Raw genomic sequence first — 25,051 nt, 5'->3', positions numbered from 1 at the left:
TGGCAGGCTGCCCAGACTTGGCAGATTGCCCAGACTTTGACTTTTGGCTGAGAGCAGAGAAGAAATTCTTTGCATACCAAAGTGCAGAGAGAAAATTATTTTCATGTCAAAGATGGTGAAACCCTGTGTCAACAATCGCAACGGGAAAAAGATTGTGATAACGATTCTTGACGATTAATCGTGCAGCTCTATGCAAGCATATTCCAAAAGGTACTCAATGAGTCAAAATGGATTAAGGGGAAATTCTCCTGCATTAGGTAAAAAGAAAAAACTGCAAAAGACCCAGCAAGGGACCAAACGCAGACCTGTTCCTGCCAAACAGGCTGAGAGCATGTTCACTTCAATGAACAAGCTGCTCCAGAATGAATTGCAAGGCTATTAGGAAACTTGTAGTCTACTAAATTCTGCACCAAGGGAAAAATGACATGCCAAATATTAAAAATATATGACAACTCTAAAGGCCAGATGGTATGCATTATTGATAAAACCACAGAGCACAAAGCAGCAGCCAGACTATATGACAGACAACTAATCCCAATATGTAGGTTTGTTGCAGGTCATGGGACATCTTATACTGAACCCATTACAGATAAAAAATTGGCAAGTCAGTCGCTGCGCATTATTCTGTTCTAACTCATACAAAAAAAAAAAAAAAAACAACATCTACCAGTGTTCACATGAGAAGAAAGAGCACAAAACCTCACAACCAATATAAATAAAAGTAAATCCTAAATCCAGCATTTCAATGAGCAGCATTTTGCTTTTGAGTACAGCAATTACTGCTACATAATGTTATGAAATTGGCAGCAAGAAACAAGATTGTGGAAAAAATAGTCAACTTATACAAAGAGCAAAGTATTAACCTGCAACAAACCTAGTTTATCATAGTATTTTTTTTACTTTTTAGTCTAGTCTATTTTGCACTGATAGTAAGTGTATATTGAGAATTGAAGAATTATCTGTGCAGGATTTGGTTAAAAGAATGTGAAAATAGTCTTTCAGTCAAACTATTGTTATCTGTGTTTCTTTTATTAAAGTCAGGCTGTCTCTTCTCCTAGATTAGAATTCATCATCAGAGCTCAGGAGTAGAGTCTTCTCTGTATCACGGGCTCCTGATAGACTCTGAGAGCGAGAGATGATTTGTCCATTGCGCCAAGTTGTGCCCTGCTCCAAGGTGGATTGCTGTGTGTACTGCTGATAGGCTGGGGAGAAGTTATGGATGGCATCCTGAACGATATCATGAGGATTCATGGTCTCCTTCAGACTGCTGGAAATGCTCTTCATGGGGGCACAGCGCCCTGCAAAGTAACACAAAGACACTGAAAGTCGGATCCACACTTTAAGACTCTCAAAACTGAAAATATCAATATGCTGATACAATCCCACATATCCTGATAATTGGACCAGTCCACATATAACTATTGCTTGGCAAAGGAAAGCAACGTGTTTTACATCAAAAACAGTAAATGGAAGAAGTTAAAGTGGAACTACTCTGCATCCGAGCACCACAAACCAAAAAATGCTTTTTAATTCATTTTTAATATTCAAAGCAAACTCATCAATCCATGTGTCCATGTTTTAATTTTGCTGTGAAATCACTTTGACACCCCTTCCCTAGCATTTCTGGCCATGGCCATCTTGAGTAAGGGCAGATGATTCATGAAGCATTTCCGCCCTCTCTCCCTTTAATCAATCTATAATTGCCCTTGTTATTGTGCCTAATTCAAAAAACATTTGCAACAGTTTGTTCTAAACTGCTTAAGCAGAACTATATTCAACCCCTCCATCTTTCATCTTGCGCACCCTGATAACTTAGTGGTAACAGTTACCAGAAGCCATCAAATACATTGTTGGCTACAAAACCACCATTTTACTTGGCTAGTTAATGACCAAAAGCCATCTGAGCTTCCCGATTACCAAAGTGAAAAGAATTTAAATTGCTCTTAGAAAAGTAGTGGGTTTTTAACTGAGGTTTCAATATTTTAGGGCTTTGGCTACATTTTAGGACTTGCGTGGAGACTGGTTGAACAGGAAAGCAGGTGACAATTCTAACAGCCAGTGAGCAGAAATTAAATAGGAAACTTGAGATATTTCAGTTTACCACTTGGCTACGGCTGACCACTCTGATCATACTATACAGTCGTAGTGGTCCAATTTCTAAAGAAACTGCATGTTTCAGCAAGCATACATGTGTCTGGAAATACATTCTGTGCTAAAAAAAAATAGGGCAAGGTAAAGGAGTATCAGATGTACCAATATTTAGTAAAACATGATATAGCTTAAATTATCTGTGCATGTGATTCTAGCCTGGGATCTACCTTCAAAACCCAAGGAACACAGAAACCCAATGCCAAACAATTTCAGGCATCGTGTGTTGTATTTGTATAGTATGGCTGAGTCATGCAAGGAAAATGTTGAAGCACATTAAACTGGTGGGGAAGAGAAATGTGTTAAAAATGAATATAAATACTATTTGAAGTGCAGGTTTCTGTAGGCCTAATGCAGCAAGATGATCAGCAAGGTAGCAAATAAGTCAAGCAATATGTGAAACTGCAGTAGTAAATGGCTAGATAGGTGAAGCAGACAGGGCAATACCTACCATATGGACCGTAGTTTGGAACAGCTGCAGCAAATAACCAGGGCAAAAGCAAGGGAAATAAAAAGAGAGAAAAGGACAGATCAAGAAATAGAGAGATTACACAGTGACCTGTAAGAAGCAGCATTCATAAATCATATGAGGATCATATGTTGATGAGTAATACATTTCAAGAGCCACAGGTTCTCCCCAGCCCTGTGCGCGGAGATGAATCAACACCGTTTCTCCTCTAAAACACTGCAAGGTATCCAACTCCCTGCAGACATTCTAGAAAACAAATACCTCACATATTCCAATAGATTAAAGAGACAGCAGCTGAAACGGATTTAATTCCTCTAAGCTTGCAACTGGACCCAAATAAGAATGCTGCAATGTTACAACATAATTTACCCACCAAATTATTAGCATATGTTGTAAAGTATCCTCTCTATTTCATATAAAACGGAAAGGAATTCCTGTTGATACTAATAATCCAAAAAAATAAATAAAAAATGTTTAAAGACTTGAGAAATTGCTAGATGTAAGAGCATTCGTTTTCATTAATGCTGAAAAGAATGTGAGGCAAAATAGCTTGCTGTAACAGAGAATACAAATGGAAAGGCATTCTGTTGGCAACCACAAGGTGGCAGAAATGAACCATTAAAAAAAGCTGAGCTGGAGATCTGGGAATATGTCAAGGAAACAAGAACCCCAATATTTCATGACACTATAAATGAATCTTAGATTTTTATTATTATTAAAAACGAAAGAAAACCCTTAACTGTGTTGTACTCCTACTCGATTACAAGATTTAGGACGTACTGTATAGGTAAACTATATACCAGCGCTAGACTGCCATACTACAGGCACCTCCAAATCCTTCACTTACGTCAACTCCTGTTCCAATATTTCCACTAACTTGGGGTTAGCACATAGTCATCAAGTGTTTCTATATGATTGTTCACTACTTATACTACCAAAGTAATCTATACATCACATTGTTGGCCTACTTTTGGCAATACCAGCTTGCAAAAATTATTTGTAACATCTATGCAATCTAATAAGCACCTAAAGACACCTAGATTGACTAGTACTAGTTTGAAAACAACTTGCGTTACTACAGATAGAAATTTCAAAAACTTAATTGGTAATATGACACTGTTTGCCAGCCAAGGTCTGCACTCCTGCAGCAAAGGGCCATGATTTTTCCAGGTACAGCAGCTGTGACAAAGGAGGAAAACCAAGGCAGATCAGGTATGCCCATTGTATTTAGATCACGTTTTTAGGGCACAAGTTCTGCACCTGGTTATACCAGTTATTCAAGCCGATTACCCTGACCATCGGCAAACAAAATGGTTGCCTACACAACGCGGGAACATAGGAAGCAAAAGAGGAGAAAGTAAATGAGTAAAGCTGTAATATTTTTGCATGCATCTGCAAGTTATGTTGTATTTCATAAGCCAATAACCCTTTTACTGCCAAGTCCGTACACCGTACGGACCTACAAAAGGGCCTGCAGATGGCCAGGTTAGTACGGCGTACGGACTTTATTTCTCCCTCTTGTATAAGCTTATGGTCACTTTTTAATGACCATAAGCTTATATAAGAATTGTTCAGCAGACACTGCGTTTGCTGCGTTTTTATCTGCCAATAATGGTTTTAGTGTATTTTTTGCAAATATATTTCTTTGATAAACATTTGCCCAAATACCGCAGGGGTACCTTTGTATTCTACGGATCATGTGCTTTCAGAAAATATATGGTTTGGTGCCTTTCATAAATTCTGAAAGCTATAAGTGAAAAATAAAAAGCAAAGAAAAAAGTGCAAAAATGGTCTGGCCACCTGAGTGTACAAAATAGAGCACAGGGCCCGGCAGCGAAAGTGTTAAAATGCAACACTATTATAGTGTGCACCAAAATACCAATACCAAAATTAGTGTGCTACAAAAACCTAAAAACAAAACAAATGATTAAAAGGAAATAATAGGATGAAACTACAGGTTTACAAAGAAAAAAGTACGGTACGTAATGAATTTAGTTATTAACTGTGCAATAGGAGCAAATTAGTTCTTAAACAGCTCCTTGTGATCAGGGCTCCCATTGGTGAGGGGGGGTAGCTGCTTAGGATAAACCATTTATTCCTAAATTTGCATTCAGAAAGCAAAAGTTCTGTTTTGCTGTTGCTAACAAAATGATATTTCAAGTAAAGTAGCATTTCTGTACACAGTTTGTGTGTTGTCTCTCTCAACACAGTACAAGTTTACATACCCTAGCAAAATTTATGATTTCTAGGTAATTTTTCAGAGTTTCTTTCACTCATGGTTAATGTTTGGCTGAAGCCATTTATTATAAATCAACAGTATTTACTCTTTAAATAATAATGGCAACAGAAAATACCCAAATTATTGCGATCAAAGGTTTACATACCCCAGTTCTTAATACCCTGTATTGCCCCCTTTAACATCAATGACAGCTTGAAGTCTTTTGTGATATTTGTGGATGAGACTCTTTACCTTCTCAGTAAAGCTGCCCATTCCTCTTGGCAAAAAGCCTCCAGGCCCTGGAAATTCTTGGGCTGTCTTGCATAAACTGCACGTTTGAGATCTCCGCAGAGTGGCTCAATGATATTGAGGTTAGGAGACTGAAATGGCCACTCCAGAACTTTCACTTTATTCTGCTGTAGCCAATGACAGGTTGACTTGGCCTTGTGCTTTGGATCATTATGTTGGAATGTCCAAGTACGTCCCATGCGCTGCTTCCTGGCTGATGAATGCAAATGCTCCTCCAGTATTTTTTGGAAACATACTGCATTCATCTTGCCAACAGTTTTGACCAAATTTCCTGTGCCTTTGGAGCTCACACATCCCCACAAACATCAGCGATCCACCTCCATACCTTTCATCATAGGCCTTGTTGACTCCTTTCCAAATGTAGCGTTTATGTTTGTGGCCAAAAAGCTCACTTTTGGTCTCATCACTCCAAATTACTTTGTGCCAGAAGGTTTGAGGCTCGTCTCTGTGCTGTTTGGCATATTGTAAGCGGGATACTTGGTGGAATTTGCGTAGTAAAGGCTTTCTTCTAGCGACTCAACCATGCCTCCCTATTGTGCATCTTGAAACAAAGACACCACGCATTCAGAGTCCTGTATTTCACCTGAAGTTATTGGTGGGTCTTTCTTTGCATCCCAAACAATTTTCCTGGCAGTTGTGGCTGAAATTTGAGTTGGTCTACCCGACTATGGTTTGGTTTCAACAGAACCCCTCATTTTCCACTTCTTGATTAGAGTTTGAACACTGCCGATTGGCATTCTTAATTCCTTAGATATATTTTTATATCCCTTTCCTGTTTTATACAGTTCAACTACCTTTTCCCACAGATCCCTTGACAATTCTTTTGCTTTCCTCATGACTCAGAAACATCAGAGCAGCACTGGAAGATGTAAAGGTCTGTCAGGAGTCCAGAAACTCACTTACCTTTTACACACCAATTACAAGTAAACAGATCACAATGGTTACCTTTAATAGCTATTCAAACCCATGTGTGTCAACTTATGTGCATGTTATTAGGCCAAAATCACCAGGATATGTAAACTTTTGATCAAGGTCATTTGTGTAGTTACTGTTGCCATTACGATTTAAAAAGAGTAAACAAATGATTAATATTAAATGGCTTCTGACAAACACTATCCATGAGTGAAAAATGTTTTTGTGTTATTCACAGTCTCTGAAAAATGGCCAAGAAATCTAAAATTCTGCCAGGGTATGTAAACTTATGAGCACAACTGTGTGTATGCATGTATATATATATATATATATATATATATATATATATATATATATATATATATATATATTATTGTGCTTTACACAAAATATTATAATAGTGCAGTGCTATGCCTATCTATATTAGGTGAAAACATAAAACATATATAAAATGTGTTGTGGAAAAAAAATAAAATGCTTAAGTTGGACTTGAGCATTTTGTTTTTGCATAACACATGTTGTATTATGTTTTCATTTGTATGAGGACTCTGCTAAACAGAGAACCCTATAGTAACTTGTTATGGAAATAAAGGGCTTAGACATTTTTCGAAAATTCAGAAAAGCAGTAGCTCTTGCATTTCTGTAGTTGGTTATGGTGACCTAATTTTTATAGGGACTATGTCACACATCAGTCACTCATAATACACATTGTAGCTTGCTAGTCATTACTGGCTTTTTTATCATTTCAGATCTCAAATCAAATCATTGCGGGTGGTATAGCCACGCTGTCCCATTGATTTTAATGGGCAGCAGCGGTGGAGGAGTGGTATACACACCGCTCCAAAGATGCGGCTAGCAGGACTTTTTTTTACTGTCCTGCTAGTTCAACGCTCCAGTGTAAAAGCCCTCGGGTTTTCACACTGGAGACAATAGAGCAGCACTTTTAGGGCGGATTGCAGGCGCTATTTTTAACGCTATAGCGCCTGCAGTACGCCCTCAGTGTGAAAGGGGTCTCATTCAAACCAAGCTGGCATTTTTGCAGAAAAGGCGAGATCCCCAAATTCTTGGGATCTCAAGCATAGTGATCTTACAGGACACCGGTGGCCCTGGTCAGTGCACAGGTACAGCTGGTTGACAAAGCAGTTCGTATAGGGAGAGGTCAAGTAAAGTGACCAACCCTATAAGAGTGAATCAACAGCACCTGTGAAATTTGAAAAATATTAGCACGTAAAAAAAAAAAAAAAAAGTACTGTACTCACCTTGAGCATCAAGCCTTTTGTCTAAGTAAACTTTGTAAGTAAAAGCATAACGTAGCGCTACGGCTGCAAAGAACATCTCTACACAAATAATAAAATTCTGGTAGCCGGCGGCAATGGTGCCCTCACCCACAGTAACCTCAGCTGAATTGATTTTTGGGATAGCACCACACTTTTCCAGTATAGCTAAAAGCATTCCTGTAAAACATAAGGAGACAAATTAATAAAGTCTAGTGTGTACCAAGAATTACACAATGTTGCAAGACCTTATGTATAATATACCCCTAAAGTAAAAAAGGAATAATGGAATATTCATATCAATTGACACTAGGAGCTTGGTCTCCCTAAAGAGCTGTATGCAAACTATCACATGTGACCAGAAGGTGGCAGCGGCTGACCATATGAAGACCATGTATTAAGACTTCATTTATTTGTCTCTGTATATCATTTTGAGGTATATGGCAATGCACCATTGTGCCATTATAATAATATACCCCAAAAGAAAAAAAAAAAAGAATAATGGAATGAGGGACTCATAAGAGAAACCTCAAAAGTTGGACAAGCATCCGGTACCTCATCCTGAAAGATAATATGCAAAAACAACAAACAAAAAAACACCATACTAATTTGAACGTATTTATAAAAGTTAAAATTCATGAAAACTTGGGGATGAGGGACTGGCTTGCTGCAGAGCTGGGGAGTAGTTTGTATCTTAAAGGGGCACCACACCAAACTATCCTTTTGCCTTATATTACACACAGTGACATGTGTTCATACTTATGGGCTTGTTTCATATTGGTTACGATTATCTCCATATGATATACCTTTTTCAAATATTCATATCAATTGACACTAGGAGCTTGGTCTCCCCAAAGAGCTGTATGCAAACTATCGCATGTGACCAGAAGGTGGCAGAGGCTGACCATATGAAGACCATGTATTAAGACTTCATTTATTTGTCTCTGTATATCATTTTGAGGTATATGGCAATGCACCATTGTGCCATTATACTCATTGATAGATTGTGATTGGAATTGATATGTATAATATTTCCCATTTTAGTGTTTGCTATACACTTTACCTGAAGAAGCGGGCAATGCCCCGTGAAGTGCAACTGCGTCAAAGCTATAGCAAGTCCCTCATCCCCTACGGCAGTAGGGTTGATAAGAAGCAAGACTAAGAAGAGCATCATATTGTTTTGTCATGTTTATGTCTGTGGTATGTGTATATTTTTCATGTTTTCATAAATTTTAACTTGTATAAAATACTTTTGATACTTTACTCCTTTGGTACCATTATAGTCCTTCCAAGTTACAGAATTTTTTGCTCCATAAGACACACCTAGGTTTTAGAGGAGTAAAACGAGAAGAAAAATATTCTGAACCAAATGGTGTACTAAATAATGTAATAAAATAACAGAATAATATTTCTCCGCCAACAACCAATGTAAGGGGGCACCCTACATTGATCCCCAATGTAACTGGGACATTTACACTGACCTCAACAAAACAGGAATATTTACATCAACCAATGTAATTCAGACATTTACACTAACCAGCGATGTGACAGGTGTATTTAAAGTAAACTCCCTCATCTCCCTCTCAGAACAACTGCCCCTCTAACTCATCATCTGCTAACCCTTTAGAGTACTAAATACGGACGACAGGATAATGCCACCAACACCGAAACCCTGCAGGTCGAGGTAATAGCCACCAAGAATGCCACCTTCTAGGACAATGTAGGTAAGGGAATCTCCTGAATATTCTCGAAATGAGATTTATGGAGAACCGATTGTACCAAGTTTAAATCCCATGGTGGCAAGAGACCGTACAGGCAGAGTGACATGCCAAACTCCTTGAATAAAAGGTACAAACTAAAGAGTGCGTGGCTAGGGGTTGCTGAAAGAAGATTGCTAAAGCAGGCACCTAGCCCTTGATGGTACTCAAGGTCAATCTCTGGGAATTGAATCTGCACAAGGAAACTCTGGGTCCCCTGAAGTGGACTAACTCCCAAAAGGTTCCATTCCTGGACCCCTTTGAATCTCACAAAGGAGGTCCACGAAGCTGGGTGAGGGCAGACCTTCATGCTGAAGGAGTTTTGTCAGTGGTTCGGGAGAAGCCTGCTCTAGGCTTACCAGACCACGATTGCTTGGAACTTCCCAGGGAAGTCTTGAGAGATCCGTTTCCTTTATCTGCAGTCCTGGGAGCACAAAATAATTTCCCATGGGCTGAGAAGGAAGGCCCTCGTTTGCGACGATGCTTCTTCCCTTTCCTAGATTGTGGCAGGAAGGTACTCTTTTCCCCTGTGATACCCTTAATGTCATCATCCAAGGTAGCCCCAAACAGTTGATTACCTTGAAAGGGCAATACAATGATAGCTTTCTTAGAGGCTTGGTCTGCAGACCAATTCTTAAGCCACAGCACACGTCTAATCACCACTGAAACAAAAAGCATGGACAGCACAGGAGCTGCATCACAAATAAAACTGCAGCCCATGGACCAACTGGTCCCCTAAATCAACATAAACAGCAGGAACCTGCTCACTACTCAGACCATGGCACAGAAGCTTGGCCCATTCAGTTAGGGTCTGCGACACCAGGGCCAAGGCCAAGACTGGACACAATGCCGAACCAGCCATAAAAAAAAAAAAAAACATGCTGCGTGCCACAGCCTCTGCTTTTCTGTCAGTCGAGTCATTAAAGGACAGGGATTCCACTACTGGGATCATGGTTGCTGTATTCAACCTGGAGACAAGAGTGTCCACCACTGGTGGAGTAGTCCACTTTTTTTAAAAGTGATTCCTTGAAGGAATAACGTACTGAGAAATGTTTGGAGATCACAAAGGGTTACTTTGATTGTTTCCATCCCTTATAGGTAAACCTGTCAATATAAGGCAGATAAGGAAACACCTTAGGTGTGCGAGGTGACTTATACGTACCAAAAGACACAGCCATGTCCCTGGCACTCTCAACTGCATCCTCCATTTTTAAAAAGTCTCATGCACCGCAATAAGAAGTGCGTCCACCAGTGCTTTTTCCCTTGCTGCTGTGACTACGGAGAATTCATCCTTGCTATTGGTCGGGTCAGGGGGCGGGATATCAAGCCCCCCTGGACAGACTGCATTCCCCACAGCATCAGGCTCTGAATCAGAGGAGACAGACTAAGCAGGGGAAGGCAGGGGGGGCTTCCTCCTGGGCCTTTGGCCAAAAGCTACTTTCACCCAGGATACCAATGACTCTAGGACCGCTGTCAGCAAAACCATGGGAAGCTGGGGCTCCGAGGGACCTGCCACCTTTATGAGGGGGTCAGTGGGGGAGATGCAACCCCGAGGCTCCATATGGAAAAGGAAGTCCATTCAGTACAAAAAAAATGTTGCCACCACTAAAGGATCCCCCAATGCTCAGGGTACCTACCAGCAGCAAGAGAGATATACAGGGACCCCCAAAGACTCAATCCTACCAGCTGGAGGAGCGCAGCAACACCATGGATGCCATTTAATTCATATATCCCGGGACAGGGAGAGAACAGAGGAGGAAGAGGAGGAGCTCCGGCATCTCCACAAGGTTCTGGCCGTCTCCAGCATTTCACTAGACTTAGGAAAAATGGCCGCTGTGACGTCATTGGCTACAAAAACATGGCCGGAGACCAGCCAAACCAAGGAAAAATGGGCACTGTGATGTCATCGGACATCCCAAACATGGCCACCAGCCATTTGATATGCCAAAGCATGCTGCCAGAATCTGCTCTGTGCCCTCAAAACTCTGCAAGGGCCTCCCCAAAAGCTACTGTACTCCACCAGGCAGGGTGAACATTTAAGGGGACTCTGCAGTGCACTCTGCACCGCTGCGCTCTTTGCACTAGGACCCCCAAACTGCACCATACCCATCACACAGTAAGTAGGGCATGCCCCAAGGGGTCTTGGAACCCCTCATACCGCCAGGGCAGGAAACACACCACCTGAAGACCTTTACAGAAGGGAAATAGTGAGGGAGACCCCCAGGGGTCTTTGCCGCCTGCCCTGGGACTGCCACCAATCCGCAGGGGGGGGGGGGAAGACAAGGGAAGCCCAGCTCAACAGAGGGACTTTTAGGATGGGAGGAGGGATCCCACAGGCAGGCCCGACCCATCCCTGTAAGGTACCTGCATCCACCCCAAACCGCACAATGGGGAGGGGGACTGTACTTACAGATCCATGGTGCGGGGGTGGCACTCCAGACATAACTCCTCGCCACCGCAGCGGGAAGGCAACAGAGGGACTGCTGCGACTCAAAATAGGCCGACCCTGCGAGACATTTAACTCGATAACCAGCCTCTGTCCATTGAGGTTATGTTGTGGCCAACCTAGCGCATAGCTGTGGTCTGCAAGTGCTCACTGACTGGGACCACTGGATCTAGATTATCCAGCCAGCCGCCCAGCCCGGCTGTTGACTGTAGAGCCTTTAAGAGAAAATGCATGGGAGAAAGACAAAAAGCTAAAATTTGCTAGGACCACAAGATCCCAGCAAAGAGCGAAGTCCTTACTCCTGACTAGACAAATAAACTGAATACCTAGAGCAGGGAGGGGGTTATATATTGACCGAGGATGGCCTATGGGGCGTAGCCAAGTTTTATTTTCTGCCTAGTCCTACTCCTGCGATATAACCCAATGGTCAAGATAAAGGAGGTGCTGTGTCCGTCAAACGAAGGAGAAAACTGGGTTAGTAGTGACACCATTGCAAAATGTATATATTGATGATATACACAAAATTTATATAAATCCCTGTTTCCACTTACCTTAAGCCCCAATTATGTGATCAAGTTCAGTTTCAGGGGTGCCCTATGCACAGAGTTGAGTGTGCGCTATATACAGAGTTTAACTTTGTGCTTTGCACAGTGTGCAGGGATCAGCTATCTCTTTAACAGCTCACTTCCACTGCTCCTCGACTATGACCACTGCACCATCCTCCCCCCTCTGAACAAATTTCCCTCCACGGCACTAATCTCTTCCCCCACCCAAAAGCTTCCTCGCATCACACCTACTCAGGCCTGCTCTAGTATCCCCCGGCAGTATAGGCGGGTCTGTCTCTCTCACTTGCAGGAAGATCATTGGTCAACATCTGTGCACTCGTGCTGTCTGTAATAGTCATTGAGTCATTGTTTGACCCAGTGCATGTCACTCGGATATTAACCTATTAAATTGTGAGAACTATATGCATTTAAGATATGTAAATGCAGTAGTCCGTATATGGTTTTATTATTGCACATGCCTCTGACCAGTGGCGGTGCGTCCATAGAGGGCGCAGGAGAGCCACCCCCTCTCTCCTGCACCAGTCAACCAACAATAGATAGATTCATGCATTGCATAAATCTATTGTCGCCGCTGCCACCCCCTATTCAGATGTCCGGCCCTTGTTGGGCATCTGAATTACAGTGGCGGGGATGTATTTGGAAGTGCCTAATTAGAGCTGCCGGCTCTAATAGGCAGCCCGATTAGAGCCAGGGGCTCCAATAGGCTTCCAAATTGTTAAACAGCGGGCGCACTGCTGTGCGTTAGTTTACACAGTGTGGTGTTAGGGAAGCGAATAAATCGCTTCCCTAACACTGACCTGCCTCTCAGCCAATCAGGAGCCGTTACCCGTCACCCGATTGGCTGAAGCGACAGGCGCTGTGATTGGATGCCTATCAGGCGTCCAATCATAGCAGAAGAGGACGGGAGAAGACATTGAGAACTCAGAGGGAGCGTGGAGGAATGCGCTGACTCGAGATAGGCAAGTGCCAAGCACCAGTCGCCACAGTCTGACAGTGAAAAGAGTTGGACAAAATTATAGCCCTGCTAAGCATCCTTGAACAGCTACAGAAGCATTTTTTTTTTTTTTTTTAGGAAATTTAAGCCACTGTAAGCACCCTTGATCCAAGGCTTAACACTTTTACTGCATAGCTTGCTGCAATTATAAATATAGATATATAACATAAAACAAAGAAAAAATCAAGAGGAATCCATATTCTGACTTATCTTTCATACAAATATGTAAATACAATATTTTTAAGGATAGCGGTCCTGTAACAGAATTCTTCACAGCTAAATCTGCAGTGTTGCCTCTAACTGTCCTTTAAGAAATCAAACATCTTATTTTCACAAACACATATAGTTTAATCATCAGTGACGTGCCTGGCAAGTGCCCTCTAAAATGTATTTTCTAGGGAATAAAAATAGATTCTGTTAAACTTCCGTGGAGTAACTAGATAATGCTGACACGAGTGAACATGCCCAAATCCAGCCATCTGTCGCTGTTATGACCCTCTGCTTATTTACCTGCACAAAGATTACACACACACACACAGTTAGGATAGGGAATCTCACCTTGCCAGAAGGAAAGGAAGATGACCGACTTCACCATGAAGAACTTGAGCACAGGGCTGTAAGGACTAAGAAGCTCTCGTGTTGCAAAATAGAAGAGAAACAGAGCATAGAGTGCAAGACTGACCGAGATGTTGTAAATAATTGTTACATAGAGGTAACCACTGGCCACGCTGCAATGACAAACACCATGGTGAAACATTTTGTTTTCAAGGGAGGAAAAAAAATAAAAAATAAATGGTTTGGTTGACCGAAACTGACATTCATGTTTACATCCTACTGCAAAGAATTTCTGCAAGCAAAATTATTACACACAGTAGATGAAAAAAAAAAAACATTTTCAATGCACCTAAATACAGCCTTTTATAACACTTCTATTCTTCTCCCAGCTTGAAACGCAGCATCGCATTAAAGAAGCTCCAGCATCTTTTTGTGCATTTTTTAGCTACATATTTTTCAGCATACAACGAATGGCACCACAAGTTCAACATGCAATTTTTGGGAACAAAACTTTTTCATGTGCTATTGTAACATGATTTCACCCCAATTCTCATCATACACACCTAAATTTTCAAACATTTGCAATTTTCAGTCTTAGATCCCTTTAAGCCAACCTTCCAGAAAAACTATATCAATCTTATGATTTTCCTTCATTACTGCAGGAAAGTTCTATTAAGCCATTTGGTAATCATTACTATGGAAAGCCGACTGAAAGAGGCCAAGATTGATATACATGAAATATTTTATCACTTTTAAATACAAAAAATACTCAATAGATTAAGACAACCTATTTATGGTTGAGACCGTTTCATGATTGATACAAAAAAAAAAAAAAAGCAGCTGTCGGGTTTTGATTTTGGGAGATTCAACAGATGGAAGATTTCACTCTTGCTCTGAAAAGAGCAGACTTAAAAAGAGAAGTATGGGTTTAATAATTATTTTTTTTAATCATACTTACCTCAGTGGATCCAGAATCACTCCGATGCTGCATCTGTCCCCCAGTGCCTCTGCACTGAGAACCGGGCGATTGAACATTGCCAATCGCTCAGTTCTGACAGTTCCGAGCAGAGAGCTGCAGACAGTTCTATGCTCTCGTCTCTCTCATTGGAGCACCGATATGTGGAGGGGGTGGCCAGCTCAGTTGTTCGCGGTCAATCCAGGCACCTGGTGGATCCAGACTTCCATTGTCGTAATGGCACAGTGCCTGGACTGATATTCGTGACGTTCTTTGCTGAAAACTGGTCACAGAAGTGCAAAACGAATTGCACGCCTGTGATCCATAGGGTTTTGACTGGACTTCTCCTTTAAGAGCTACGTCAGGAACTCAATTACAGTCTAGAGCAGGAATAAGCAATTAGCCAATTTCCAGCGTGTCATGCTTGCGGCTGTCAGTCTTGCTATGCCTCATGGAACTTTTAGTTTTGCAACAGCTGGAGGTCCTCCATCTCTGGTCTAGAGGAAGGAAGGTAAAGGGGAGACATGACAAACCTATTTATACAGCAAGGGGATGAATAAGGTTCAGGACGACAGTTTTTCAATATGAAACCAAAATCAAGAACACAGGGACATGACCTCAAACTGGAGGAAAGTATTGTTTTACTGAAAGTGTAGTTGATGCTTGGAATAAACTTCCAGCAGAGGAAGTGAGCCAGTCAACAGTAAATGGCAAACATAAATCTATACTCGGACAAAAAAACAAAAAAAATAAAAATCTGCATACTTGATGGCAAACTTTTCTGCCATCACTTTATGTTTCTATGAAAAACCAGGATGAGAAATACAGGATCCATTCTGAGACAAACTTTCCCAAGCTGTGTTCTGCACCTCTCATGATTTCCTATAATTTAGAGGCCAATTGTTTATTAAGCACTTGTGGAATATAGAAGCACTTGATTGTGTATCACTTACCATAGGAGGAAGAGCACCTTCTATTAACCTACGTTGGATCAGAATATGGAGACGGTTTCTAAATTGACGGTTTTGTGGCACTTTTTGTTTGCCGGTTGATATATTTGTATCACATTTTCACTTTACACATTATATTTTTTTCTCACTCACCCAACTTTTTTTTATTTTTGATACTATACACATTGCTTGTGAAGGGTCCATAGGCAACAGACAATGCAATCTTGTAATCTTTTCACATCCATCTTTTGTATCCTGTATTCTTTATACAGTATCTCACAAAAGTGAGTACACCCCTAACATTTTTGTAAATATTTTATTATATCTTTTCACATGACAACACTGAAGAAATTACACTTTGCTACAATGTAAAAGTACTGAGTGTACAGCTTGTATAAAAGTGTAATTTTGCTATTCCCTCAAAAATAACTCACACAGCCATTAACCACTTAAGGACCGCCTCCTGCACATATACGTCGGCAGAATGGCACAGGCACGTACCTGTACGTTGCCTTTAAGATCCCAGCCGTGGGTCACGTGCGACCCGGTCCGAAGCTCCGTGACCGTTCACCGACGGTGTCCCGCGATCAGTCACAGGAGCTGAAGAACGGGGAGTGGTGTGTGTGTAAACACACCTTCCCCGTTCTTCTGTGTGGCAGTGACACTGATAGTCTGTTACCTGATATAGGGAACGACGATCAGTGACGTCACGGCCCCCTACAGTAAGAATCCCTCCCTTAGGGCACACATAACCCCTTAGCGCCCCCTAGTGGTTAACTCCTTCACTGCCATTGTCATTTTCACAGCACTTTACGCTGTGAAAATGACAATGGTCCCAAAAAAAAAAAAGCCGATCGCTGCCATTGCTAGTAAAACAAATTATTAATAAAAATGCCATAAAACTATCCCCTATTTTGTAAACGCTATAACTTTTGCGCAAACCAAACGCTTATTATTTTACCAAAAATAAGTAGAATACGTATCGGCCTAAACTGAGAAAAAATAAATGTTTTTTTTTTATATATTTTTTTGGGGATATATATTACAGCAAAAAGTAAAAAATATAGAATTTTTTCAAAATTGTCGCTTTTTTTTTTTTTTTATAGCGCAAAAAATAAAAAAAACGCAGAGGTGATCAAATACCACCAAAAGAAAGCTCTATTTGTGGGGAAAAAAGGACGCCAATTTTGTTTGGGAGCACGCAATCATCAGTTAAAGCAACGTAGTGCGGAATCGCAAAAAGGGGCAAGGTCCCTAACCTGCATAATGGTCCGGGTCTTAAGTGGTTAATGTCTAAACCGCTATCAAAAGTGAGTACACCCCTGAGTGAAAATTTCAAAATTGGGCCCAAAATGTCAATATTTTGTGTAGCCACCATTTTCCAGCACTGCCTTTACCCTCTTGGGCATGGAGCTCACCAGAGCTTCACAGGTTGCCAATGGAGTCCTCTTCCACTCCTCCACGACGCCATCCTGGAGCTGGTGGATGCAAGAGAACTTGCGCTCCTCCACTTTCCGTTTGAGGAATGCGCCACAGATGCTCAATAGGGTTTATGTCTGGAGATATGCTTGGCCAGTCCATCGCCTTTAGCCTCAGCTTCTTTAGCAAGGCAGAGGTCATCTTGGAGTTGTGTTTGGGGTTTGTAACACCAACGAGTCACATGACACCGGGGAGAGAATATTGCTAATTGGGCCCAATTTGGACATTTTCACTTAGGGGTGTACTCACATTTGTTGCCAGTGGTTTAGACATTAATGGCTGTGTGTTGAGTTATTTTGAGGGGACAATAAATTTACAAGCTGTACACTCACTACTTTGTAGCAAAGTGTCATTTCTTCAGTGTTGTCACCTAAAAAGGTATAAAACATTTACAAAAATGGGGTTTACGGATTTTCTTTGAGCGCAAGGTTTACCAATTATATGTTATGTCTATAATACAGTATGTGTTTAATCTTAGCCGATACTAAAGATAGTGTGTACACCAGGGGTCAAGTCCTGGGGAAAAAAGTGTGGGAACTCCCACCCAAGATCCACTCCCCCACCAACAAAAAAAAAAAAAAGATACGCTCATATGCATAATTACTAAACCACATTTTTTTTTCTATCCACTGTACCTTAGTAATCCTTTATGTTACTGGCCGCTTCCTGTATATGGATTCATCGGGTAGTGTGCGGGTATTACGTCACTTCCTCGATGCCGCAATGTCTCCTGGGAGCTTTTGTCATTGTTCCCAGGAGACATTGTGGAGGTCTGCCGCGAATTATCGCGGGATTTAGAAAGAAGCAAGTTCTTTTTAAATCATGAGATAACTCGCGGCAGACCTCCGCAACATCTCCTGGGAACAATGACAAAAGCTCCCAGGAGACATTGCGGCATCGAGGAAGTGACGGAATACCCGCACACTACCCGATTAATCCATATACAGGAAGCGGCCAGTAACATAAAGGATTACTAAGGTCGCCTGCCCCTCACAGTGAGTCGAGCTGGGCATCGCCGCTTAGTGAAGGATTAGCTCGGGCGGCTTGGCTGCTCTAGTCCTGCAAAGGGAACTGAGTGCAGGAACTCCGTTCCCACAGGACTTGAGCCCTGGTGTAGACGTTCAATTTTTTTTTTGTTCAACCAGTGGGTTTAAAAAAAAAAAAAAAAAAGACCCCCACATCAAAACAACAATGTGTTATGCAGGGATCTCTCCTGCTGTGCTAATGTATTCCAACAAGGTTTACTGCCAGCTGGGGCAGGTCTAGTATTATACACTCAGGACTTACTTAAAATCACCATCCCGATATTTTCCAAAAGCTTGAAGTATGACAGTGATGATTGCCATCAGGGGTTTAACCACACAAAACTGCAGAGTTGCCTGTAAATGGAAAACACACATGTTGAAAACATGGGAATAAATATGGAATAAAACATTGCATAATTTAAATCGTAAGAGTAGACCTTACACAAACCTGGGCAACAGAAATTGTGAATATGAAGACAAAAATGCAGAGGCTAAAAAACAATCAGGAGATTTAGGAAGAAAGGTAGTTTTTTTTCTAATCACTTTTTTCCTTTATTATAACAAATCTCAGTTTACAATCAAAGTAAAAAAGAAACAGAGACAGACAAAAACAATGCATATAATTTCTCCCTATAAAATCCTTTTAACATATATGGCTCCTTGCTAAGAGTAGATCTGTGGAATTTCTGATCAGAAGTGGGATTTTTGAATACAAGTGATGAGTTAAAAACCAGGATTTGCTGTTAGCTGCTTTTAACTGTTTGTGCTTGAAAGTGTTGAATTGTTTGTCTCATTTCTCTGACACTTTTTAAACAGCTTTCTTTTTTTTCTTTCTGCTAATTAAGGGGAGTGTTTAATTGGTAACAGGTGAGTATATAAGTGTCTGTAAAAACTCCATAAGAGCTGGCTCCTTGCTAAGAGTAGATCTGTGGAATTTCTGATCAGAAGTGGGATTTTTGAATACAAGTGATGAGTTAAAAACCAGGAGTTTAAAACAAGAGTTAAGACAGGAGTCTTCTAAAACTGTAAGTAACTTCTTAAACTTCCTACAAGTAATTGTATTGTAACTGGGAAATGAGTGCTAGCAGGGTTGAAGGGTTTGCTCAGTGCACAGTGTGTCACATGTATGCAAAATTGGTGCAACAGCTCCAAGATGGATACCGCTGTGACAGATGTGAGCAGGTTGCCCTTCTGGAAGCTCGTATTAGAGATCTGGAGGAGCAAGTTGCAACACTGGGTAGAAATGACAACCTTGAAAGGGGTTCTCTGCTCGCTGAGCAGGTGGTCAGTAAGGTTGATGTGGAGGGTGGAGGGGCAAGTCAGGATTATCAGATAGGGAGATGGGTTAATGTAGCTAGAGGGAGTGGAAGGGGTGTGCAGAAAGGGAAGGCCAGTCCTGTATTTGTGCATCAAAACAAATTTGCCAAGTTGGGTGATGATGTGGAGGTGGCAAACACAGAGGTGGCAGCCCTAGATGTTACTGCTACCCCTAACAGCCGGGAGAGCAACCCATCTAGTAGAGGTGGGGAGGGGAGTGCAGGTAGGCCTAGACAGTTGGTGGTAATAGGGGATTCTATAATCAGAAGGACTGATAGAATAATTTGTCGCCAGGATCGCTTCAACCGAATGGTTTGCTGTCTCCCTGGTGCCAGGGTTCGGCATGTGGTGGACCGGGTGGATAAATTACTGGGAGGGGCTGGGCATGACCCAGCTGTCTTGGTCCACGTTGGAACCAATGACAGTATACATGGAAGGTGGAGGCTCCTTAAGAATCAATTTAAAGAACTAGGCTGCAAGATGAAGGGAAGGACCTCCAAGGTGATATTCTCTGAAATATTGCCTGTGCCATGCGCAACACAGGAAAGGCAGGGGGAGATTAGAGAGCTGAATGCATGGCTAAAGACCTGGTGTAGGAAGGAGGGATTTGGGTTTCTAGAGCACTGGGATGACTTTTCATTGGGGTGCAACCTATATGCTAAGGACGGTTTGCACTTGAATGGAAGGGGGTCTGCTGTGCTGGGGGAGAGGTTTATGGGAATGCTGGAGGAGTATTTAAACTAGGATTGAGGGGGGAGGGTGAACTAGAATTACATCGGGTACACAGGTCAGCTAGGGGTCAGACATTAATGGAGAGTGGAATGGGGATAGATGGGGGGAGGGTCATGGCAGGTGACAAGAAAGTTCCCATGTTGCAAACAGCCATTGGAAATAATAGTGCCATTTGTACTACTATAAATTATATGAAAAACACTAGAGAAAAATGTAACAATACATTTAAGTGTTTGTTCACCAATGCCAGAAGTCTGCCAAGCAAAACAGGTGAGTTGGAAGCTCTGGTGCATGAGGAGAGCTATGATGTAATCGGTATTGCTGAAACTTGGCTTCAATCCTCACATGACTGGGCTATTAATATTCCTGGCTATGCTCTCTTTCGGAAAGACAGGGTAAAAAGGAAAGGTGGAGGGGTCTGTCTCTATGTGAGAAGTGACCTCAAAGCAAGCGTGAAAGAGAACCTGGTTGATGGAGAGTGTGATGAGGCTGAAGCATTATGGGTGGAACTGCATACAGATGTGCGTAGTTCAAAATTAATCATTGGAGTTTGTTATAAACCACCCAATGTTAATGAAGAGGTGGAGACTCAGCTCCTTGCACAGATGGAAAGGGCTGCAAGGGCTGGGACGGTGATAATAATGGGTGATTTTAACTACCCAGAAATTGACTGGATTAATGGCACTTCTGGGACAGTTAAAGGACAAAAATTTAAAAACCTATTGCAGGACAATTTTATGGTGCAGTTTATTGAGGCCCCAACTAGGAATGATGCTCTGTTGGACCTGATAATCTCAAACCATTCAGAGCTTATTACTAATGTTCAGATAAAGGAACACCTGGGTAGCAGTGATCATAACATGATTTCATTTAATGTTAACTATAAGCAGGAAATACATACAGGAAATATTAAAACACTAAATTTTAAGAGAGCAAATTTTCCAAGGATGAGGGCTGCTCTCCAGGACTTGGACTGGGAGGGACTATTGACACAGATGAACACAGAACAGAAATGGGAATTTTTCAAAAAGACTGTGTGGAACCTCACTGCAAAGTATGTTCCCATGGGCAATAAGTTTAAAAGGCTAAAAATAAAACCTATGTGGCTCACGGGCAAAGTTAAAAAAGCTATAAACAATAAGAAAGTAGCTTTTAAAAAATATAAAAATGAAGGAACACTAGTGTTGTTTAAATGTTACAAAGAATATAACAGGATATGTAAAAAGGAAATCAAGGATGCAAAAATTCAAAATGAACGACAGATTGCAAAAGATAGTAGGACAAACCCCAAAAAATTCTTTAAATATATTAATAGTAAAAAGGTGAAGTCTGAGCATGTAGGCCCCTTACAAAATAATCTAGAGTGGGTGACTGGTGACAAAGAGAAGGCAAATTTATTAAATGCTTTCTTCAGCTCTGTGTATACAATGGAGCATGGGGGAGCTCATGTCCAAAATGGGGGTGGGAGTGACACAGCCCCAAATCCACAATGGCTCAAAAGTGATATGGTCCAGAAATATTTAGACAGAATAAAGGTGGATAAAGCACCTGGACCAGATGGCATCCACCCACGGATCCTAGGTGAGTTGAGCTCTGTCATTTCAAAGCCACTGTATCTAATATTTAGGGACTCATTAATGACAGGAATAGTACCACTGGATTGGCGTAGAGCCAATGTGGTGCCTATATTTAAAAAGGGAACAAAGTCTTTACCAAGTAACTATAGACCTGTTAGTCTAACTTCTATAGTTGGGAAGATACTGGAACGTTTAATAAAAGACCACATGGATGAGTTCTTGCAGGAAAAAAACTATTTAAGCAGCAGACAACATGGATTCATGAAAGACAGAAGTTGTCAGACAAACCTGATTTCCTTTTATGAAGAGGTAAGTAAAACCCTGGACAGAGGCGTGGCTGTGGACGTGATATATTTGGATTTTGCAAAAGCGTTCGATACAGTTCCGCACACACGGCTCATGTGTAAGGTAAGGTCTACAGGATTGGATATATCAGTTTGTAAATGGATAGAAAATTGGCTGAAAGCCAGAATTCAGAGAGTCGTGGTTAATGATTCTTACTCTGAATGGTCCAATGTTATCAGTGGTGTACCCCAAGGTTCAGTGCTGGGACCCTTACTTTTCAATATATTTATAAATGATATTGGGTCTGGGATCAAAAGTAACATTTCTGTCTTTGCAGATGACACCAAGCTATGCAGTGGAATAACGTCCTTGCAGGATGTCTCCAATTTACAAGCCGACCTCAATGCTCTGTCCAATTGGGCGACTGAGTGGCAGATGAGGTTTAATGTTGATAAATGTAAAGTTATGCACTTGGGGGCTAAGAATATGCATGCATCATACATACTAGGGGGGAGTACAACTGGGGGGATCTGTAGTGGAGAAGGATCTGGGGGTTTTAGTTGATCATAAGCTCAATAATGGCATGCAATGCCAAGCTGCGGTTTCCAAAGCGAGCAAAGTCCTTTCTTGTATTAAGAGAGGTATGGACTCCAGAGACAGAGATATAATTTTGCCCCTGTACAAATCATTAGTAAGACCTCATCTGGAATATGCAGTTCAGTTTTGGGCACCAGTTCTCAAAAAGGATATCGGAGAACTGGAGAAAGTGCAGAGAAGAGCAACCAAACTGATAAGAGGCATGGAGGAGCTCAGCTATGAGGAAAGATTAGAAGAACTAAATCTATTCACTCTTGAGAAGAGGAGAATTAGGGGGGATATGATCAACATGTACAAATATATAAGAGGTCCATACAGTGTACTTGGTGTTGAGTTATTCACTTTACGGTCATCACTGAGGACAAGGGGGCACTCTTTACGTCTAGAGGAAAGGAGATTTCACCTCCAAATACGGAAAGGTTTTTTCACAGTAAGAGCTGTGAAAATGTGGAACAGACTCCCTCCAGAGGTGGTTCTGGCCAGCTCAGTAGATTGCTTTAAGAAAGGCCTGGATTCTTTCCTAAATGTACATAAAATAACTGAGTACTAAGATTTGTAGGTTAAGTTGATCCAGGGTAAATCCGATTGCCTCTCGGGGGATCAGGAAGGAATTTTTTCCCCTGCTGTAGCAAATTGGATCATGCTCTGCTGGGTTTTTTTGCCTTCCTCTGGATCAACTGTGGGTATGGAGTTGGGTGTATGGGATTGTATTGTGTTTTTTATTTTGTTTGTTTATTTTTTTGAGGTTGAACTGGATGGACTTGTGTCTTTTTTCAACCTGACTAACTATGTAACTATGTAACTATGTAACTATAACACGTTCCCCTTTCCCCTTGGATTGCTCTGGATCTATACTCCCGTTTTAACCTTTTCATTGCATTTTATTTTTTTAAAAAGGAGCTTAATAATGCCCTATATTTCTCTTTTCCCCTCAGGAAGGAGAGCAAGAAAGTAAGGCGGGGGAACTGAAAAAGTTCCACCTTAATCTAATAAAATTCTCTTAAATCTCTCCTCCTCCCCCCAATCCTTTCATTACTTGAAATGTTGCTCTTCATTCTAATTTTGCTCTTGTCCTGAGCAAGTATAAACATACTCCGTGCCTATCCTGCGCAGATCCCCCTAAAAGAGAGAGGAGGAAAAAAAAAAAAAATTCTCTTCTCCTCTCCCCTTTAGGTCAAGTAACTCTCTTGCCCCTCACATATGCTTACTCTTCCCTCCAGAACACCCTTGGGTGGAAACAGGACAAACAAACAGAAGAGGGAAACAGGACAAACAAACAAACAAAAAAAAACCCTGGATTGGCTCTCCTCCCCTCACCCACCCTCCAGATCAGTCTGTCACTGTCTCGGAGGAATAGTATAACCATCCTGCCCATATATCCTTAAATTTGTCCTGTTGGTCTCTCACTGTATGTACCCATCTCTCCGCCTCCATAATCCTCTCTACCTCCCCCTTCCAATCCTTTATCGAGGGGGCATCTCGATTGTTTCCAGAATCTGGGAATTAGTGCCTTAGCTGCATTTAGCAAGTGTGGAGTGACACTTCTTTTATAAAATTAAAAAAATGATGGCATCCCATGAAAAAGGAAATGTAGTGGGGAGGGCTCTATAGCTCTAAGTGTTAACTTTTTTTATCCAGGGTGTTATCTCATCCCAACATTTCTTAATCTTGGGACAGTGCCACCATAGATGTAAAAATGACCCCTTCTAGTTAAAGAGAGGTACAGCGCAAAAATACTAGTAAGTGAAAATTCTGATGCGACACAAAACCTGGGAATAAATGGACTAACACTCCTCTTGGAGCCACTTCCTTGCACATACTGTTTATCTTTATAAACACACGGACAGTCTAATCCACTTTTTAGTTATATGCATTTACTCACTTGTATTTGTGTTTTATTATTTTTATTTGTACACATCTTTTCAGTCATTTGTTAACCTTCAGTGACACACAGTGGTTGATTTTCATTTATTATTTAATTTTGTGTCACATCAGAATTTTCACTTACTAGTATTTTTGCGCTGTACCTCTCTTTTTCCTTATTTGTTCCCAATATATGTATCTATATTTTTGGTACCAGCAGCATTTTTTGGCTCTTTTTGGTTTAGCGCAGTGTTCCTTTCTTTTCTAGACCCCTTCTGGTTGCATCCCCTCCAGCAGTTAATATCTGCGGATGGGTACATCTGCACCAGACGGGTCGGAGTCCGGTACCATCTAGTGAGAAATTTATAGGACATCTCTTGTATATAGGAACTAATTGAGGAATGGTGCGTTGTCTCCATCAATCTATCCATTTGTTCGGTCGTAAAATTATGGCCCAGTTCCTTTTCCCACTCACGAATGCAGTAGGGAGTTGTATGACCGTGAGCACTCAACACCAACTTATACATTCGAGACAACATATGGCCCGGCTCTGATAAATTTACACACCACTCCTCAAAGTTGTTCAATGGATTTGCGGGTCTCATCTGAGGTTTCCATTTATT

At 41.4% G+C, this 25,051-nt stretch overlaps 1 protein-coding gene across 4 annotated transcripts in view; it reads right to left on the bottom strand.

Annotated features, from left to right (window-relative positions):
• Nucleotides 1-641: 641 nt before the first annotated feature.
• Nucleotides 642-25,051, bottom strand: part of TMEM184B (transmembrane protein 184B) — a 164,099-nt gene continuing 139,689 nt past the window's right edge. For 3 of the 4 annotated variants that reach the window (XM_040359528.1, XM_040359531.1, XM_040359529.1), the window contains 5 exons: nucleotides 18,320-18,411; nucleotides 13,652-13,821; nucleotides 7,316-7,510; nucleotides 2,600-2,623; nucleotides 642-1,298 (listed from right to left, as the gene is read on the bottom strand). In XM_040359528.1, the coding sequence (XP_040215462.1) occupies nucleotides 1,060-1,298; nucleotides 2,600-2,623; nucleotides 7,316-7,510; nucleotides 13,652-13,821; nucleotides 18,320-18,411 (720 nt within the window). In that variant the 3' untranslated portion in view covers nucleotides 642-1,059. The remainder of the gene's footprint in view (nucleotides 1,299-2,599; nucleotides 2,624-7,315; nucleotides 7,511-13,651; nucleotides 13,822-18,319; nucleotides 18,412-25,051) is intronic. The other variant, XM_040359530.1, reaches the window with a different exon arrangement.

This window comes from Rana temporaria, chromosome 7, assembly GCF_905171775.1.
Source record: "Rana temporaria chromosome 7, aRanTem1.1, whole genome shotgun sequence".
In the NCBI taxonomy this organism is placed as follows: Eukaryota; Metazoa; Chordata; class Amphibia; order Anura; family Ranidae; genus Rana; species Rana temporaria.
The sequence above is the reverse complement of the archived record's forward strand: the minus strand, read 5'-3'. Positions and strand labels throughout refer to the sequence as shown.